Source organism: Hibiscus syriacus, unplaced genomic scaffold (assembly GCF_006381635.1).
Source record: "Hibiscus syriacus cultivar Baekdansim isolate YM2019G1 unplaced genomic scaffold, ASM638163v2 tig00112293_pilon, whole genome shotgun sequence".
In the NCBI taxonomy this organism is placed as follows: domain Eukaryota; kingdom Viridiplantae; phylum Streptophyta; class Magnoliopsida; order Malvales; family Malvaceae; genus Hibiscus; species Hibiscus syriacus.
The window spans coordinates 1,478,152-1,499,066 of NW_024063296.1; the positions used below are offsets into that span (position 1 = coordinate 1,478,152).

General features: G+C 36.3%; 1 protein-coding gene and 1 pseudogene across 2 annotated transcripts; one reads left to right on the forward strand and one right to left on the reverse strand.

The window, feature by feature from the left end:
- Nucleotides 1-6,350: 6,350 nt before the first annotated feature.
- On the forward strand, nucleotides 6,351-14,989 carry LOC120177651 (FIP1[V]-like protein). Of its 2 annotated transcripts, XM_039183724.1 has the most exons (9): nucleotides 6,351-7,318; nucleotides 8,681-8,928; nucleotides 9,192-9,318; nucleotides 9,400-9,468; nucleotides 9,617-9,754; nucleotides 10,174-10,275; nucleotides 10,378-10,697; nucleotides 11,564-13,202; nucleotides 14,210-14,989. In XM_039183724.1, exons 1-9 carry the CDS (start codon nucleotides 6,485-6,487, stop codon nucleotides 14,729-14,731), a joined length of 3,999 nt encoding a protein of 1,332 aa, XP_039039655.1. In that variant the 5' UTR covers nucleotides 6,351-6,484; the 3' UTR covers nucleotides 14,732-14,989. The 2 variants fall into 2 exon arrangements, with proteins under 2 accessions (XP_039039655.1, XP_039039656.1); XM_039183725.1 differs by lacking the exon at nucleotides 9,617-9,754.
- A 561-nt stretch (nucleotides 14,990-15,550) lies between these two features.
- Nucleotides 15,551-17,849, reverse strand: LOC120177560 (annotated as a pseudogene).
- Between the last annotated feature and the right edge of the window lie 3,066 nt (nucleotides 17,850-20,915).

The window sequence follows — 20,915 nt, forward strand, 5'->3', positions numbered from 1 at the left end:
CAAATATTATGCCTTGGAATTATTGAGGGGGAGTCTCTAGAAGCATCGTTTGCCCAACTGCCGACTTATTCTCACAATTTAAAGCTAAAAAATCCTGGGTCGGTAACTCATATCAAAACATATAGAGATGGACGCTTTGAGTTGTTGTTTATCGCCATTGGTGTTGCGGTTAGTAAATCAATATAATTTTGTTGACTTATTTTTTTTAGTTACATACATTTCACATTTAAATGATTATGTCTTGTGTATATTATTTTGTAGATTCGTTCGTTTATTACTTGTATGCACCCAGTTATTATAGTTGACGAAGCACATTTGAAAGGTCGATACCTTAGAGTAAACTTATTAGCAGTAGCCATGGATGCTAACAATGGGATACTGCCAATAGCTTACGGGGTTGGCAAATCTGAAACCTCTAATTATGGACATGGTTTATGGGGCATCTTAGGGATTGTATAGGTCCTATTAGCAATCTGACAATCATATCCGATAGGGAAAACTCAATTGACAACGCTGTTAGAAGGTGTTTCCCAGATGCTTTTCATGGACTTTGTGGTGTTCATTTGTACATAAATCTAAAATCAAGGTCTTCTGGTATAAAAAATCACAAATGGACATACTGGAAGGTTGTAAAAGCTTATCGGGAAGAGGATTTTAATAAGCATATAAATTGTTTAACACTTGTTTTGCCTTAATGTGCTCAAACACTAGAAGATGTCGAGTTTGAAAGATAGTCAAGAGTACATCAACTTGGAGTAAGATATGGTTTCATTCTAATAGTGCAGAATCAATCAACGCTCTAAGTTGTCATTCCCTGAAATTACCCATTACTATGTTAATGGAGTTTTTTCGAGCCTATATTCAGTAGTGGTACTACAAGAAAAGAAACCATATAGGTATTATTTCTTTAAATTCGTAACTTATCATATATTTTACTAAGTATTATTTATTTAAATTTACAGGAACATTGGAACGTCGTGTTACACCATGGACTGAAAAAAAAGATAACGAAACGTGTTGTGAAGTCAACATCATGGAGAGTTGAACCATGTTCAAACACTTTGTTTGAAGTATTGGATAATAACTTAAATGGGCTTGTCGATCTAAATACAAAGACATGTAGTTGTATGAAATGGCAAACATCTGGTTATCTGTGTGGCCATATTATAAAAGTTTCTCTTCATCTTAACCAAGATGATTCAAGCGCATACGCTATGGATTGCTACACTATAGAAGTATATCGACAGACTTATGACGAGATTGTCTACCCTATTCCACATCCTTCTAAGTGGGACATACCAGATGACTTACAAACAGTTTTTCCACCAATCATGGATAGCAGGCTACCTGGTCGACCAAAAAATCACGATCATATACCATCTAAGGGTGAAGAGAAGAGGATATCGACATGTAGTCGGTGCAAGGAAAGTGGTCATACAAGGTTGACCTGTAGATCACCAGTGCCATCACAATCATCTTTTCCTCTACCAAAATATGGATCCTCATCAAAATCCAAAGCTCATATGGTGTTAAGCAAAAGGAAATCAAAATCGCAATCAAAATCAAAATCCCAATCACAACCGGCTTCACCTTTTGGGACTTATTAACTTAGGTGATTTTTAAATGCAAACGTTGTCTTATGTGTATTTTATGTGTGAATGCATACATTTTAGTTAGACATTTATTAGTAACTTGAGTTTGAACATTGCTATGATCTGTTCAGTTGTTATCACTTATCAGATTTTTTGTTGCGATTGTTGCGAAAGTCAAATTCGCGTTGCGATTGTTGCGAAAGTCAAATTCGAAACGCGAAAATCGCAACGCGAAGTTGACTTTCGTGTTGTGAATTTGGCTTTCACGTTGCGAATTTGACTTTCGCGTTGCGAAAGTGTACCTTCAACAAGTCTTTTTTGCCTTCAACATAATGTAGATTGAAATTTAAAACAACAAATCAACTTTTACAAATCAATTAAACAAGCAAAAAATAAGAATTATTTACACATCAATTAAACAAATCAACTTTTACAAATTAATTAAACAAGCAAAAAATAATTCTTATTTCCTTATCAATTAAACAAATCAACTTTACAAATAAACTTTTACAAATACATCAATTTCACGCAGACATTTGTTTATGCACAAATACATCAATTTCACGCAACTTACTTCAGGATCAGGATTAACCTGCAGAAACCAAACATTTGCTCAAACAACACTTTCTACACATCTAAAACCAACAAACAACAAATTATCTAGGTACTTAACCAAACATTTTCAAACCAACAAAGAGTATATATGTTAACAACACTTGCTCAAACTTACCAATTTGTGTTGTTTATGCACACTTTCAGCACGCGGATGCAGGTAGGCAGCGTCTCGCATATATCGCTCTAGCCATAAAATGCCGAAACCACAAGCCTACTGCACCTCTATCTTTATCTGTGGGAGGTAGAAACTATTTACTTCCTGTCGTCAAACGTTCCAAGCGCATACATACGAGTGGACCACAATCCTCTCTGGCTCCCTGCGTTTGTTGTGGCGCGGTCTCGTCTCTGATCATTGTAACTTTGAACTTCTTTGGCTTCTTGTTTTCAGAATTAGTCCAATAATCAATCGCATCCAAGTATTTAGCCAAATGAGTTCTCCATCCCTTACAAATAATATCTCTCAAATCAGACAATGGTATGTAATTCAACATGTTGTCATATACCATTGACTTCAGGGATGGGAGCTGAAGCTCGACGAGAAACCAATGACGACGTTCCAAAATAGGGATAAACACCTGCAATAATAAATAATAATTCAATTGCGCACATCAAATTTTTATTTATGAACACCTTTAAAATATTCAAAAATAAATAATAACCTTATCGACCTCCTACCACGCAGGATAAAGTTTAGATTTTCCATTACCCAACACATATGAAGTGTCTCTATGGTCCTTTAAGTGAGCTACGTGAAAAGACATCGGTATAATAGTCCATTGTGTATTTTTTTATTTTCTTTAATTTCCTTATTATCAGAAGACGTGACACCCATGCATCAATATGATGTTTTATATAAAAAATACATATATTAGTGAATTTCATAAATTTAAAAAAAAATTAATCAAAATGCAATATAAAAAGAATATAAGATTTACCCCCCGTCAAAATAGCCATTGTCTTCAACCCCTAATAACACACCCCACCAAGACCGATCAAGAAACAAATGCATATCATCGTCGAGTTTGCATATGTCAGCGTAACACCCCTGGCTCCACTCATGTAGAAAAAAATCAACTGCGGTCTTAGCCCAAAGGGTATTATCCAGAATTGTGTCCGGTAGTGTTCTCCTCTCCACTTCAGATACCGGAATGGTACTGACCGATAACTCATACAAAAGCCAACTCTCATCCATCATGCCGGGCACGTGAGGGGGTTTATCAATATGTCGACATATTATGCCATGTGAATCGGGCTCTCGAACGGTGGGAGGGACCTCTTGAATGATGACAGGGGCCTCTTGAACGATAAGAGAGGCCACTTGAACGATGACAGGTGTTTCGGGCTTCTTCTTACGGATTCTTGGCACTATTGGGGTGAATGGAGACGTAATGACACGTGCACGACGTCTGATGCGTGAACCCCGTCGTGCAAGAAAAACCCGACGTAAAGCATCTACCATATCGGGCCGCTAAAAATAAATTAATACATAAATCAGTAAATAAACAAATAAATAATGCCGAAAAAAGATTATTTGCATTTTTAGTATAGTATTAAACAAACTTGCCTCATTGTGTAGAGTATGAACCTCATTCTGCAACGATGCAACAATCTCACGTAGAGCGGCTACCTCATCACATAAAGTAGATACCTCACCACGTAAAGCACTATTGTCATCGCGTAAAACCTCTACTTCACCACGTAAAGATCGTATCTCATCACGCCATGCAACATTATCTTCACGTAAAGTATCGACCTCCTCACGCAAAGCATTGACCTCATCACGTGACTCCCCTAACTCATCCCGTGGAGGTGGAGAACAGGGAGATAAATGTCGTGGCATCTTTGTCGGTCGCCTATCATGAGGTGATGGTGGAAAAGAGGCTCGATGATGTGATTGAATAGGTGATGGCTCTCGTTGTGGAGGTGTACAATCGGCTCGATCAGGTGATGGCTCTGGGTGAGGTGATGGCTGCTCATCATCTGTGCCATCAAAAAAATGCTTACTAGCTTGACACCAATCAGTGGCAAGCTCACCCTCTGTGGGTGTCAGCCTTTGTAATGGATAGTTGGCCTCCTAACAATATAAAAGCTCAAACAAAGTTAAACGTCTACTAGTAATAACTTGTTTATATATGGTAGTATTTGTGTTAACTTACATCATTCATCGTCGTATATGGTAGTAACTCTTCCCAATCCAACAGTTGGATCCTCCTCCAGGAAATAGCCCTAGGAATATCATTTGAATTTTTAATTGCATATGTCAGCATGCTGGGAAAAGCCTCAAATATCCAAATCTACAAACAATATAATACACAAACATTAGTAATTGTTAAATAATTAATTATAATTTTGGAAACATTATATAGAAATTCTTACCTTAAAGGCCCAAATAAAGCCTGTCAATGTGTATTTGGAACTATGGCCACGCAAACTTTTTTGGTCCTCAAAGGCAGACGACAACTTTTTTTAGGTAGCTTTCCATAGATATGAACCCCACAGAAATAGGTTCCATGCATTTAAGTCATCTACCAATAATATTAGGTCCTCAGAAATAGGTTGTCTGGCCTCTTTGCCTAAAAAACCGACATGCAAAAGTAATAAATGGCATATTCGGACAACATCCAGGTCATCCATCCGAGTAAAACCATCTTTAACAAATAATCTCTTTAAGTCGTCGACGTGTAAACTCGATTTCGTCTTTGCCAGCTCAGGAAAAACCCGAAATAACCATGATGGGCGGGCGATATGACTTGTGTACCGACCTACATCATCGTGTCCGAAGCGTAGACCAATGATTAAGCAAAACTCCTCCCGCCCAAAACAAGTATACGCCGGAGAAAAATGAAACCATATCTCTTCATCACCACGTTGTACCCTCTCGAGTAGATCGTTAGTTATGGTATAAAGAAACAAATGTGTCAACATAGCATCTCCACCCGGATGTTGTACTTTCAGCCATGGCCCGAAGCAAGTATCCTCAAACAATTTTTTTTTGTACAGGTGTAAGCGTCGACGCAATTATAGTGGCTAGGCTTAATTTATTCCTTAAGGTCAATGAAGCCGAAAAAAATTTCTACAAAAACAATAAACATACAAAGTTAGATATACAAAAAAACTACAAATTATACACTATAAACAGACATGATATTAAATAGTGAAAACAAAGCCAAATATGTTTCAAACTTGCACGGTATTCACACAAGTCATTATTCTATTATAGTTCACAAAATGCATCATATAACATTGTGAAGTTAGTATTTGTCTTTGTTTTTTGGTTGAAGTAATGCAATTCATTCAAGTTTCAATTTGCAGAAGAAGAATAGTTTCTGAAACTTAAAATCGCAACGCGAAGTGTTGCTAATTTAAGTTTCAAATAGTCTTCTGCAAGTTGAAACTTGAATGAATTGCATTACTTCAACCAAAAGACAAAACAAAGACAATTAATAACTTCACAGGGTTAAAGACTAAACAATTTAGCAGTATTGGCAGCAACCGAATGAATTTACTAAGCAATCTAAGTAAAATGGTTAATCTATTACTGAAATTACCAGTAAATTTATCATCAATTTAAATATGAAAAATCTAATAATAATACAAAATTTTCAAAATAAAAATAATTTAAAAACTAACCATCGGTGGTTGATTTTTCATTTCTGACCGTGAATGGTTGTGAGGGTGGCTCTGAGAGATGGAGATAGACGGAATTCGCCAGAGATGGGGACGGATTTCGTTGGAGATGAGGACGGATGTTGCCGTAAAGAGTGATAAATGGAGATAAGACTGAGTTGTGATTTAGGGTTTTAGGTTATGATTTGTGATTATACTGTTTACATTTGTGTTGCGAAATAAATATTGTGTTTCGAATTCGAAAATAAAATTCGCGTTGCGAAAATAAACGCGCTTTGCGAATTTGACTTCTGTGTTGCGAATTTGGAAAATTGTAATGCGATTTACATATTCGCGTTGCGAATTTGAAAACTGAGTTACGAAATTAGAGTTCGCGTTGCGAATTTATTGGTTAGTTTCGTAAATCCAAAAAAAAAAATTAATTAAAATTATATATTATAAATCATTTTCAATTTATGAAATTATTTTCTCAAATAAAAACGCTCACAACAAAACTGATTATTATTTGTTTCTTTCACCCTGCTATTAAACTAATAAGAGTGTGTAAACAGATCATAGAAAATCAAAACCCTTTCCCTCAACTCCATCTCCCTTTCGATTCTCTTTGCGTTTCGCCCTTCTCTTCTTCTTTCTTCTTTCAAGGAATTCCAATGGAAGATGACGATGAGTTCGGAGATCTTTACACCGACGTTCTCATGCCTTTCTCTTCTTCCACTGCTCCCCCGCCGTCTCACCCTCCTCCGATCCCCCATCTCCACCTTCCGATTGATTCCAATCATCAATCCCGAGATGGCGACAATACCCTCCTCGGAGCACCAGTTTCAATCCCCGATGCTCAAACCCTAGCATCCTTTAAGTTTCATCCTCCCGCTGCGCCAGCCGCATCTCTGGGTTCGATCCCTAACCGCGACGATTCAGCTCCCGAGCCGATGGTTTTGGATTCTAAACAAGAACCCGCTGATGGGAACGATGTTGTGTTTGATATTGAAGAGGGGGGTAGTAACGCAATCGAGGGTTCCGGCTTGGATGACCCGATTATTCCGTGTTTAACCGAATCGGTTCGTCAGGGAGATTCGGGGAGAGATAATGATGGTAACGATAATGGAATTGAAGGCGGAGGTCAAGTGGAACCCGAAGGGGAAGGGGATGATTGGGATAGTGACAGTGAAGATGATCTACAGATAGTGTTGAACGACAACAACCACGGGCATATGGCTATGGAGAGAGGAGGAATGATGGGGGAAGATGACGACGATGATGAGGATGGGGATCCGCTTGTGATAGTTGCCGATGGAGATGCAAACCAAGGGATAGAGGAACATGATTGGGGTGAAGGAGGAGGGCAGGGGGCAGACGGAGAAGGGAAAGAAGGGGCAGACGGAGAAGGGAAGGTTGGCACTGCTGGCATCAGCGGAGGGAGCGTGGTTGTGCCAAAAATTGGGTACAGCAGCCATGGGTTCCATCCATTTCATTCTCAGTTTAAGGTTAGTGTGTTATCATGTTGATGCTGTTGTTGTTGAATTAAGCAGTATGGAAATCTTTAGACGAAAGTTGGGGTTTTTTGTTTGTTTTATGCCCCGATTTTTTGGTGAATGTTTAGGAATTTACTTTAGTTACTGGTTTGTAAACACTGTAATGAACGGAATGATAAATAGAAGTACTTTTTAAAGAAAAATTGTGGGCAAGTGGAAATTATACTTTGATTTTCTGCTTTGATTTTATGTTTAAATATTGAGGATCATAAGTTGCAGTCAGAAATCATTATGTTTATCCTTGAACTAAACCCTCAGACTTTTTGTAAGCCTATGACGACGCCTTGGGGTAATCTCGAAGTAACATCTATCAATATTAACTTGAATATTGCATCGCTCCAAATCTCACTTATTTCAAGAATCAAACTTTCCTCCAATTGTTGAATAATGCAACAGTAATTGTAAGAAAGGGTGATTTGATTCAGCAATCCCTGATCCTAAACTTGAATCGACAACTTAAAAGAAAATGGTTTCATCATAAGTTTTGTTTTTTGGATGTTCCGGGGCATATTAGTAATGGTTTCAACTTTCAATAGTAAAACCTTTGATGATGTGGTACAAAACTACAGCTACTTAAAGCATTTGTTGGCATAATATGTGGACATATCTGTTCATATTTCGTGTGTCCTACACCAATAATTCTCGGTAATATCTGTTGAAAACAAACAAATATGTTCAGAACTAGTTATTTTTTGTCAAGTAATTTTTTATCAAAAGAAAATCTAGACTTTTCTGCAAAGAAAAAGGGTAAATAACCTATTGTTAAAAGAGATGTAACTACAGAAACATTATAGTTAAAGGTGTGATGTTTCTATTTCTTGAAATATAAAAAAGATCAAGTGTGAACCTTTGATGAAAGCTCTTCTCTTTATGCTTTTCCCGAACCATTTTTTCAAATATCAGTTAATTGGTTTACTTAACCTGTCATTGGTCATAGAGGTTAAGTTATTTTCAGCTTGATATTCATATTGTATAATGGACATTTTGGTTGCACTTGTATGTGTTCTTGTTTTCTGATTTGTATATAGGTCTCTGTGCCTGCTATAAAGCGATTTTGATATAGCACTCTTTTATTAAAAATGGTATTTGGTTATATGATGCTATTGTTGGCCTTAGTCTTGATTATGTTGTCATATGGAAAGCTTATTGTATCTGTGTCAAGGTTCTGATCATTCGTTGTATATTGTAATTTTGATAGCTGAACCGAAAAAAAACTGCATTGTTTGACAAACATCCCATTCCTTTATATGAGGTTATGCTGTTTTTCACTTTGGTTTCTGATAAATGACATGATCTATTTTCTGCTTCATGCAGTATGTAAGACCTGGTGCAGCACCAATGCCTGGAGCCACTGCAGGTGGTCCTGGAGGTGCTCCAGCACAGGTTCGTCCAGTCATGGGTGCTATGGTTGGTCGTGGTAGAGGTGATTGGAGGCCACCTGGACTGAAAGCTGGTCTTCCCATGCAAAAAGGTTTCCATCCTAGTTTTGGAATGCCTGGCTGGGGTAACAATACGGGGCGAGGTTTTGGGGGTGGATTAGATTTCACGCTTCCTTCACACAAGTAATTGCTCGTTTTTCTATAATTATGTAATTGTTTGTCATTAGTTGATAGTGTGACTTTTGTGCATGGTATACTAAATTCATTTAATTTTTGCTCATAGAAGCTGAATCTGGAGTAATGGAGACAAATTGCTTATTGCAAGATGACTTTTGGCTTATGCCAAAATTTTTTGTGTTTCATTTTTCAAATATCGTGTGCATACTCTTAATTTCTTTCTTTGGGTTTTGCCTGACTAATTTTAATTTATCCCTATGCGAATTCAGGACTATATTTGAAGTGGACATTGATAGTTTTGAGGAAAAGCCATGGAAATATCCCGGTGTTGATCTTTCGGATTTCTTCAACTTTGGTCTGAATGAGGAGACCTGGAAAGATTATTGCAAACAACTGGTAATTATTAATTTAATCGATTCCTTATTTCATTCTTGTGTGACATAAGATCTTGGAAGGTTGAATGTGAAAATCTTGTAGGAACAACGTCGCTTGGAGACAACAATGCAAAGCAAAATTCGCGTTTATGAAAGTGGGCGAACAGAGCAGGTAATTAGGTGCTTTCTTATGCATGTCTGAAAAAATGTTTTCCTTCAAATGAGCCTTGAAGGGTTAAGTGCTTGTATTGATGCCATGTTTTCTGCTGTTCTGCAGTTGCTATTAAGGATCTAAAATATTGTCATGGTTTCTCTTTTAGGACTATGATCCAGATTTGCCTCCGGAATTGGCAGCAGCAACTGGGCAAGAGATTCCCGCTGATGCCGCTAATTTTGCAAAGCCAAATGGTGTACAAAATGATTTTACCAAAGGAACTGTTCGCATTCGACCTCCTATAGTATGCTTCAGTTACTGGCTTTACTGTACATGCATTATAATTATATATCATCTTTTAGATTTAGATTCTTCAACCATAATTCTATTTTCTCTATAAATACTTGATGTACTCAGTGGCGGATCCAAAAATATTTTTTAGGGTGGGCAAAGATATCTTAATAACACAAAATTTTTGTAAAATCACAGGGTGGACACAATCAGTAAAATGAATAACTAACCAAAGGAAATTCAAATTCCAGGGTACCCACCCTAATTAACATGTAGATCTGCCAGTGCTTGTACTCTTGGCTCTTATGATATCTGTCCCTGTAACTTCTATTCCATTGTTGTCCAATATTAACCATCTTACTATGAGTTCGATGAACTATTCCATGTATTATCTGTTCGATAACATACTTTTTTTTTTACTTATTGTACCAGCCAACTGGGAGAGCGATACAGGTTGAGGGAGGTTCTGGGGAACGTCTCCCCTCCATTGATACTCGACCACCTCGTATGCGTGATTCAGATGCAATTATTGAGGTTAGCAGTGAAATGTTGTTTCAATTGCACTTAGCACAAGTCTTATTAAGTATCTATCTGCTGCCTATGCAAACTTGTTTTAACTCTTATTTGTGTAAACAGATTGTTTGTCAGGATACTCTAGATGATGATTCCTACACAGGCAATACTGTTGAAGACCAAATAGAAAATGATCTGCAAAGGGAGGATATTAGGGGAGATCTTGCATCTGAAACCAATATCGTGCATGAAGAAACTGAATATGTTAATGGTTTTCCAAATGCTTATAGTAGTCGGAAGAGGGAGCCTGTTCGGAGTAGTGTGCCTGAAGATGATGGGATTTTGCCCATCTCTGCAGAAGCATCGCGTCCTTATGGTCCTGGATCTAGGAGTCAGAGTCCTACGTATCATAATGTGAACTTTGGCAGCCCTAATGATGAGAGGTATTAATCTTCAATTAATCTATTGTCATTTCTTTTTGCTTAATAGTATCATTTAATATCATCTATGTTCTGTGATTCTATGATGCTATGTGTAGCATGGTGAAGCATTTGGCAGCCCTACATTTGATTACTTCTGTTCTTTTTCTAACTTCTAATTTGTTTACTTTTCCATTGACATCTTTCATGCAAGATGTCTAATTTGTCTACTTTTCCATTGGGATAAACAGGTTATTCTTTATAGTGAAATGGATGCATAAATGCTATGTTAATTGTTAAATACGACTAAACCTGCTTTTATGTGCCCTGAGAAACTATGGATGAACTTGATGGATGTTGAGAGTCGTAAAAAAATGATGGTGTGGTAGTTATTTATTTATCTGAAGTGAAAAAAAATATGAATCAAGATGGCCATAGTGAAAACTAATGGAGTTGGTAGTAGTTCCTTATTATCATTAAGCGATAAAAATTGTCCTATGTGACTTGTATGTTCAAGTAATTAATAGAGATACTTACGCCTTTGACTTATTTTTAGCTGTGGCAGTTTGTTTTTTTTAAGCAGATGTGTAACTTTCTAGAATGTCGTGCTGTCATGAGAAATAAATTCAAGTTGCTGTTATTTTTAGCACTTTTTTGTTTGTTGATGAGTTGATTACATAGATGAATTCCATGCTTTCATAATCCATTTCATTCTCTGGAAGTGAGAGGGAGAAGCTGGTATAAAAGGCTGCTTGTAACTTTGAGCTACGATTTCTTCATTGTATTTGATTACTTCTATGGTTTTCATTAGCTTGAAGTCTTAGTTTGTTATTTAGGTGGTAATACTACAAATGCATGAATAACTGCCACTGACCCTCTTCTTCAAGCAGGCATAGACAGGGAAGAGCACGTAAGAGATCCCCTCACACGACACCTATTCGAGGTAAACAGGATAAGTTCAGTGATACCCATTCTGATGAGGAAGAATCTGTTGACAGCATGGATCGCAAATGTCCTCACCTGGTTAGAGATGCCAGGGAGATAAGTGTGGAGCGCAAGGGTGATGTTGATGATGAGCTTGAGTTGGCTGGTAGAAGCCCTGATAGAGAAAAAGATGTGCTCATGAATGACACCCATAATGATGAGAATCCACTAGATGAAAAATTAAGTTCTCTAGTACACCGACGGAAGCTTCAAGAATATGAAGATGGCGAGGATTCTATGGCTGCAAGAATTAATGAAAACAGTGAAGCAAGATCTGGCAGCAGCAGAGATTATCAGAAGTGGCGAGACGGTGCCGATGATGAAGTTGTTCAGGGTGGACGTTCTTCTCAAATTGCAATTGCCAAAAAGAATCTTGATGAACATGATCAGAATTTCCTGCGTAAAGATTCTGATGCAAGACGTGAGATTGAAAGAAGCCAAATTGTAGGCAAACCAAGAGAAGGCTCTTATCCTCCTAGAGACTTCGATGCTGGCTCATCACATAATTTGCACATCAAAATGGAGGGTTTTGATAGGCGAAGGGAGAGTGGTATTCCTAATGTTGCTCGGCAACAGAGAGAAGATGATTTTCATGGAAGAAAAAGTAGAACTGAGGACTTAAGGAAGAGAGAGCGTGACAATGAAATGAGTTATAGGAACAGGGCTAAGGTTCGTGAAAGTGAGAGGAGTGACAAAGAAGATTATCCACCTTCTAGAAAACAGTTGGATAATGGCATTTATGATGCTCATCATGATAAGGATGCAAGCCCTAGACATAGGGAAAGAAGTGATAATGGGAAGAGTAGATATGAAACAGCAGATGATTATGACAGCAAAAGAAGGAAAGATGAGGAGTATCTGAGGAGGGGTAATGCAGACAAAGAGGCGATCTTGCATGGCAACAGAGAATCCAGCAGCAGTCGCAGAAAGCGAGAAAGGGATGAAATTTTAGAACCGTGTAAGAGAGCTGAGCAACAAAGAATTAGAGACAATTTTGATCATCAGTCCTCTCGGGACAAAGATGAGGTGCACAGAGAGAGGGTTGAGAAGCAGCGGGAGAGAGATGAATGGCTTAGACCAAAGCAATCCCATGATGAATGTTTATCAAAACGGGAGAGAGAAGAAGGACGAGGCACTGCAAGGAGTGGACATAGTTCAGAAGACAAAGCATGGGTTGGACGCTCTAGGACAAAGGATGAACATAAAGTTTCTGAAAAGGAATACCAACTCAAAGAGACAGTACGCCAGAATGAACATATGAAAAGAAGGGATCGGAATGGTGATGAAAGTTTCTCACGCCATAGAGGGCGTGAAGATTCCTATGCACGGGGACACCAATTTACCAATGATGAGAGAAAATCCAGGCAGGAAAGGAAAAGCACCCGTAGTGAGCATCCTGTCAACGCTTCGGATAGCCAAAGGGGGCATGAGAAGAGACATAAAGAAAATACTAGGAAGGGTAGAGAATCTGAAGGTGGAGATCAGATCAGTTTGGGTTCTGCCAAGAGAAATCAAGAAGGTTTAAGTGGTCACTATGCTGAAACGGTATGTTTCGTCGACTCTAGGACATAATGTTTCTTTAGTAATAAGGAGAAAAATAACACAGCAATTTTCTTGAAATGAGCCATACATGTGCTTTACTTATCTTCTATTGAAGTTGACGCAGTTTCTTCAAAATTAGAGATTCTGGTTTTAATCACTTGATCGCAATGTCTTTAAAAATCCTTAAATAAATAAATACATGCACACATATATCTGTTTTACTGTTTACAGTTTGGAGAACTGTGTTTGTTACCTGCAGAAGTCTCGTGTCCCTGACATTTTACCTTTAGATCGAGAGTAATTTTAAACCACTCAACTCATGATTCTTTTTTCCAGGACTATGATTTGTCGTTAAGGTAGGTTCCATTTATGAAGCAGTGTCTCCCTCCCCACTTTTCGAACTGTGAACTTTTACCCTTTCTATATTGCCCCAACAAGAACACACCATTCTGTCTGAATTTCTCTAATCATGCAATCTTTGAGTAGCAGTTTCAGCAAGCAATATGTATAATTTGCTGCTATTTACAAAGCTTATGGCACCTTGACCAGAAATTTTCTTTTAATTGATAAGCAACTTTGCTTTACCATAGTATTTTGCTGTCATCGTCTTTGTCGTTGAAGCTTGCAAATTGAAGTTCTGCTGTTTGGCTATGAATTTGATATTGTATTTATTTACATTGAGACTTGGTTTGGAATGAGGGAAGGGGGACTCTCGGTAAATCTTCTTTAACTTTGTAAGAAAAATTACTCTTATTTTAACATGTAAAGGTTTCATTTTTGAAAGAAATGGTTATTCACCATTGACGGTTAGCTTAATTTCAGATAACATTATCTAGATTGAACATGAAGCAAAGTTGGATTTGAATTTAACACCTATGATCAGTACTTTGGTCTTTTTAATTAAATGTTGGAATTTTCATGCTGCATTGACTAATCTATTGACATTGTTATATTATGACCAGTATAATTGTTTTTTGTCATTATTACTGTTACCTTTTTGACATGGTTAGGGCTTGAAAAGTGATGAGAAGAATGAGAATCCAGTTCATTATAACCCTTCTAGAAAACATAGAGAAGATGCTTCTTTGAATGATCAGCAGAAAGAGTTGAAACGGGGGCGCTCCAAATTGGAACGTTGGACAAGCCATAAGGAGAGGGATTTCAGTATCAACAGCAAGTCATCAACCTCCTCAAAGATCAAGGAGATCGGGGAGAACAATAATATAGAAGCGTCAGAATCTAACACAACTCCAGATGAGCCTGTTGAGAACCATTCGTCTGACAATAAAAATGTTGGCGAGCCAGAGACCAAGGATGCTGATACAAGGCCCTCAGAGGAACGGCATCTTGACACTGTTGAGAAGCTGAAGAAGCGAAGCGAAAGGTTCAAACTTCCAATGCCCAAGGAAAAAGATGCAGTGGCAATAAAGATGGAGAGCGAGCCACTGCCTTCAGCCAAGAACGAAACTCCTGCAGAGTCTGAGGTGAAACTGGAGAGACCAGCCCGAAAACGAAGGTGGATCAGCAAGTAAACCCACATTTTTTATGCGTTACAAGGTCTTAAATTATAAGACCCCAAAGGTCCTGCCATAAGGGCTCCCGGGATGCACATGTAAAACATTATCACATTCGTATCACATATGACATCGTAACAATGCCACCACAATGTGCCTTTTCTTTCTTCTCTCGATACTGTGTGTATATACACTAGAGAATTTAACATTGAACCAGTCATAAATAGTGGCACATATTGACTCTCAAATTTGAGATGTATTGCTCAGATTTGGTGATGAGACCGTGTGCAAGTTAAGGGCATCAGAGCAGGAACTTGTTTATTCTATGTTAACGATCAAGGTAGATGAGATACTTGTGCTGGAGAAAGGTGGCATCTATGGTTTTTTGTATACCCACGATTGATACTTGGAGGATAAGTTTCAATTTGTGAATGGAGAAAGTATTTGTAGATGGCAAATTTTAATTTTAAGATTTATTGGAATTTCAGATGTTAAAGTTTATTACAAATGTATTAATCCAGTTTAGTCCTTTTAATCGTTACAATATTACTATATTTATAAAAAATTTATCAATTGATAACTCAATTAAACTAAAAATAAATAAAAGTTGAGGGTCAAAACAAATATAACAAGATTTAAGGTTAAACTGATAAAATGGTTTAATTAAAATGATCAGTAGTTGGATTTAGTTACAGTTGCATGAAGTAAATATAAATATGAAAAACTTTAGTCAAATGTGTACTTTACAATTGTTGAATTGAAATGATCATTAGCTGGATTTAAGGTCAAATGTGATGCTAAATGGGTAAAGGGAACTGAATTTTATGGTAGAAATTATCATGTAATGACACGAACAAAAAAGGACAAGAAATCAGTTACCGCTAGACAAAGACCAAAATTGGCAATTGCCATGCCACTCGAAGAAGTTGCAGGTACACTGGAGGAAGCTGTAGATGATGATACATTGCTGACTGCCGGTAGTGGAGGGTTGACAACATCGGCAACCTCAAGTGGCGCATTTGCAGGATTCGCCGGTGGCGACAGTGCCGAGGCCCCGGAAGCAGCTTGCTTTAGCAGTGCGCCTGGTTCCGCTGCAATTTCTATTTTGCGATCCACACATGGGCTTCCTGCATAGCATCGTTTTCCACCACATTTTACACTGCTTGCGCACAATTAAATCTCGACATTATATCAAAATTCACTCGTACCATTTGATCAAAATATAATTATATTTTATATTTTTAACCTCCAACATTCCATTTTAAAGTAAAATATTCTTTATTTGTTAGCTGACTAATAATCAATATTTATCGCTGACTGATATATTACATGTATCTAAAGTATTAATATGGCAAACCATGTTATTATTTTAGACACATGACATGTGTCACGTTATCATTTTGGACATGTGTCAGATTATCACTTTGGACACATACTTTTCTATATGAGTGAAAAGTGTTAACTATTAATCAATTAATGATTTTCATCTAACCAAAGATATTTTTTTCTAAAATGAAACGTTGAACTCAAAATGTTCTAAAAAATAATAGGAATTAAAATAATTATTCAATCAAATGTTAGACATATTGTTTGACATTATGTATTAAATATTTCTATTAGAAACTTTAGACATTATGTCAAAATATTAGGCTAATATTTAATTAAATAGTCATTTTGACTCATATTTTTTATTTGAAGTATTTTTGACACTCAAAGTTTCATTTTAGGTAAAAATATCTCTAACATTCAATTAAATAGTCACTTTAACATTTACTTTTTTTTGGAGTATTGTAACCCCTAACATTTCATTTTATGATAAAAGCCCTTATTTGGGTGATATTTTTATCCTAAATAAAATATTAAGGACCAAAGTACTCTAAAAATTTTAGAATAAGAGTGAAAATGAGTATTTAATTAAACGTGAGGGGTATTTTATATCATTATACCGTAATTTTACTAGTTGAAGCACTAACTCGTATCTGCTGGCTGTTCCAGGGAACTCAGTGATAACCCCATCAACTTCAAGTGCAGCAACATAAGTAGCAAGCTCCCTCGTTGGATCTGCAAAAGAATCATAGGGAAGTGCTACAAATTCGTTTCTCAAAATCGAGACATAAACCGAGATCTTTGCAGTACGCATTTCATCGATAACTTTTGTTCGATCCTCGGTAAAGCCATTTTCGACCTAAACCAGACAAGGTCTCACCACGACAACTCCATCGGCTAACTTCTTGATTTCGTTTATCGTGGATTCCGGAACATCGCCTATCGGTTTCGTGATATGTAACAATCTCTCGTAAGCAGGGACACCTCGAAACATGGAGAGCACCAAGCTGTCGTCCAATTGGATCAAGACTTGCTGCGTTCGTTGTTCGTCGAATGTCGCATTACGCAATGCCTTGGTAATCGAACATACCAAGTCGAGACCCTTTTTCGATGCTAGGTATGCAGCATTCTGGAGAGACATAATCGGTTATGTCGGAATGATACCAAGTTCGAAACATAAAAAACAGGAAGTCTTACTTGTATGTTGATCAAAATCCCAGAACTGCATTTGCCTTGGCAAGATCCAAGAACTCAACCAGTGTCATGAATTTACCCTTGTTTTTAGCTTCAGGGTTCCTCTGGAAACCTGATGCTTGTTCAAAAGAGCTTTCCATTTGAGCTGAACAAAGATAATTGAGAATCATGAAAGATTGTACAGACATAACTTGTAGGACTGTATTCAGCAAATGTGTTCGAGATTGAGAAGTTTACGCTTCAGGGTCCGGATCTCGCTGCATGTAAGATCAAATGAAAAAATTCCCATGTCCTTTTGAACTTCAGGAACCAAGGAAGACCAAGACACGAATGTAGGCATCGCACTCGCAGTAGTATGCCCCATTAGATCGGCTGAATCTAAACAGAAAGCTACTCCGTTTTTTGACATTTGTACGGAGCAGTCTATTATGTCAGCTCCGTCGTTCACCGCTTGCTCGTAAGCAAGATCGGTGCTACCGGGATACATTCCACTTGCTCCATTGTGAGTTATTATCAAAGCCTTCCCTGTAAAAGCACAAAATCGCAGGTAAACTTTACATATTCTCTTCAAGGAACTCAAAAACGAGCTTCGTCCTGGCTTTGTTAACTTTCCCATTTATTCTCTTCAAGAAACCGAGCTCGGGAGACGAAATGAAATCTATGTCCATAAGTCCTTTAGCCTTTTCGACATACATCAATACACTGAGATTATGTTCTGTGTAGAACACATCATAGTGCATACAGAAACCATGTTAATCCACGTCTTCATGAGCTTATGTTATGTCTACATAAATTAAAACCGATACGAAACCTGAACATTCAACCAAAACACGGAAGGTTCAACTCCGACAGCATCCTTGACAGTAGAAACCGGCAGTCGACTGTCGAACACATTAGTCCGAGTTGATACGCTCTGCACCACTGGCAGAGAATAAGAACTAAGAATAAAAAGAGCATGAGAAAGCTGAAGCTCGATGTGTTTGGAACCGAAAATCATGGATTGGAAATGGGAAAATAACACGAGACATGTTTTAATATGACATCAGAGGTGAAATCCAGACCAAACCAACCATTGAGTTGGTTTCCATTGACGACGTACGTGTTGGAATGGTTTGGGAAAATTGTTCTTATGTTTGTGGAATTGTCGAGCCTTATATCAGACAAGCATATGCCGATGCCGTCTTTTGTCATCTGAAGAGTGCAGGATGAAGCAGCCCTGGAGTTTGATTGTTTGACGACGTCGTTTGCATATCTGGTGGATTCAGGGAAAAGCCCTGAGAATCCACCTCGAGCTATTACAACAGGTGCTTCACCTAGAGGCCAAGCAGATAAACAAATATTTATTTAAATAGTAAATGTTTATATTATATTTTTTCATCAAAATATCTAAAGTTTTACTATTTCATTCTTATTTCTAGGTGACACGTAATGTTCAATTTTCCTTCCTTTTATTACGTTTCATTTTCTCTCCTTTTTTTTCTTCTTTCTCTCAATCTTCTAAGCAAACAGAAAAAGAAAAAGTAAATGAAAATAACCAAAAATCATCCTTCATCACCTTCCAAGTTAAATTTTAGAATAAAAAATGTTCGACTTGATCCAAGAATAGTACTATATAATTGATCTTTATATATTCAAAGAGAATTATTATAATATTTCTTTATATATATTTTTTATTTTGTCTAATAAAAATGAGAACTATATATAGATACATTTAATTATCAACTAAACCATAAAACCCTAGAGAAATGACAAGATAAGGTTAGCCATTGGTTGATCGGAGGGTGAGGCTGAGAGTGTTGAAGCTGTTCTCCGGCTAAACAAGAATGGAACAATTGGAGAAACAAAAGCGAAAGGCTTATTACCATTTAGCCTCCAAATTCCATTTACATCATCATCACCCCATCAATAGCCGATATTGCATCCAAGAATTTGACTCCACCAGTACACAACACTTGCTTTTAAAAAAAAAACTCGAATCCACAAAACATAACATAAAAACCGTAACCACGGAAAGAAGAATAGATATGAATCCATAAATCTAAACATTCAAAACAACATAAACATGGTGCGAAAAGAAGAGTTTAAATTTCATTATTAACTGAGTTAACCGAAAATATAAAATAGTTAATATATAATATATATTACTTATAAATTTTGGTTAATTTTTTTAATCGGTCGATAAACCGTATTTTGTTCGATTCAGTTAATTATTTTTGAAAAAATTCAATTTGGTTAATGACTAAAAGAAAAAAAAATCGGTTAAAAAATTTGAAAGTTTGGTTCGGTCGGTTAACTAAACCAACCGATACACCCCTAAGATCAATTGTCTCTTTTTCATTATTGGTTGATTTGAGTTGGTTGTCTTCATATATACTTTTTCTTTTTTCTTTAATTTCTTATAGTACATTTTTTTTTAGTTCTTAATAATTCTATTTTTATATTACGTTTTTGGTTTTTTGATCATTGTTTTAGTTTATTATTTTCTTATGTTGGATTTGACATTGTCATAATTGGTCAAGTTGATGTTTATTTGTTATCATGCTCATCTTCCCTGTTTTGACTCTTGAATTGGATTTGGATACACAACTTGTGTTCTTTTAGTATATGTATCCCTTTTTTTTTTGCTCGTTTGCCAATACAATCAAATCTGTTTGTATCTATTTTTTATCTAAATTTTTGGTTACGATTTTAACATTTTTCTTTATATGGTCATTGTGTGTTCTTAAGTGACTAATTTTTATATAAATGATATAAAAAATATCCTAATTATATGTTTAATTTATATTTATGATTGAAATATTTATTTTAATTCTGAATATTCTCTTTTTAATAGAACTACTGACTTTTATAAAAAAAAATCATGTGCAAAAACATATAGAAAAACGGTCCCCTAATTATATGACAATGCGTTGTTGAGTCCCTCAACTATTACAAGTGGCAAAATGATCCCTCGATTAGAAGATGTTGATTTCTTGAATCCAGATTATTAAAAGTTACAAAGTGGTACTTGACTATTCATATGTTCTAAACTCATCTTTTTCTATTAAAAAAATTATGATCATCTGAGTTGGACGTTAAACTATTAACTGTGTTATGATAAAATCTGATCCCATTGTCATTTGAGATTATGAGATTGTGTTTTCTCATATCCTAATCAACAAGTTAACGTTAAACTCAGATAAACATCAATTTTTAACGAAAAGGACGAGTTTGAAACATATTAATAGTCAAGTAACTATTTTGTAACTAAGGACTCAACAAATCAACATCTTATAATTAAGAGACTATTTATAACTTTTAATAGTCGATGCACTCAACAAAATATTACCATATAATCAAAGAATCATTTATATACTTTACTTATACAACAATTCAAGTGAAAAATATTATATTTTTAAATATTTTATATTTATCTATATTTAATATTTAAATATAAAGAACCAAGGGACGTAAAAGAATTGTTATTATTTATTAAGATTCGAGCATAAGGATATGAACGTTCATTACTGCCTTCTACTTGCAGATTAATAAAAAAATATTTAAGTTTAAAAGTTTTATAAATTATTTTTTTAAGTATTGCTAATATTAATTGTATTTTTCTATATTTTTTGCGGAGAGAAAGATACGAAATTGTTTTTGTCACCTTTTTTTTGTTACGGAAAATTGAAAGAGGAGTGGAAAG

What these genes read in the sequence shown, in the direction of transcription:
- LOC120177651 (XM_039183724.1), top strand. Translation starts at nt 6,485, where the DNA reads ATGGAAGATGACGATGAGTTCGGAGATCTTTACACCGACGTTCTCATG. An exon ending in CATTTCATTCTCAGTTTAAG is followed by an intron (nt 7,319 to 8,680) that starts GTTAGTGTGTTA and finishes TGCTTCATGCAG; the next exon opens with TATGTAAGACCTGGTGCAGC. An exon ending in TTCACGCTTCCTTCACACAA is followed by an intron (nt 8,929 to 9,191) that starts GTAATTGCTCGT and finishes ATGCGAATTCAG; the next exon opens with GACTATATTTGAAGTGGACA.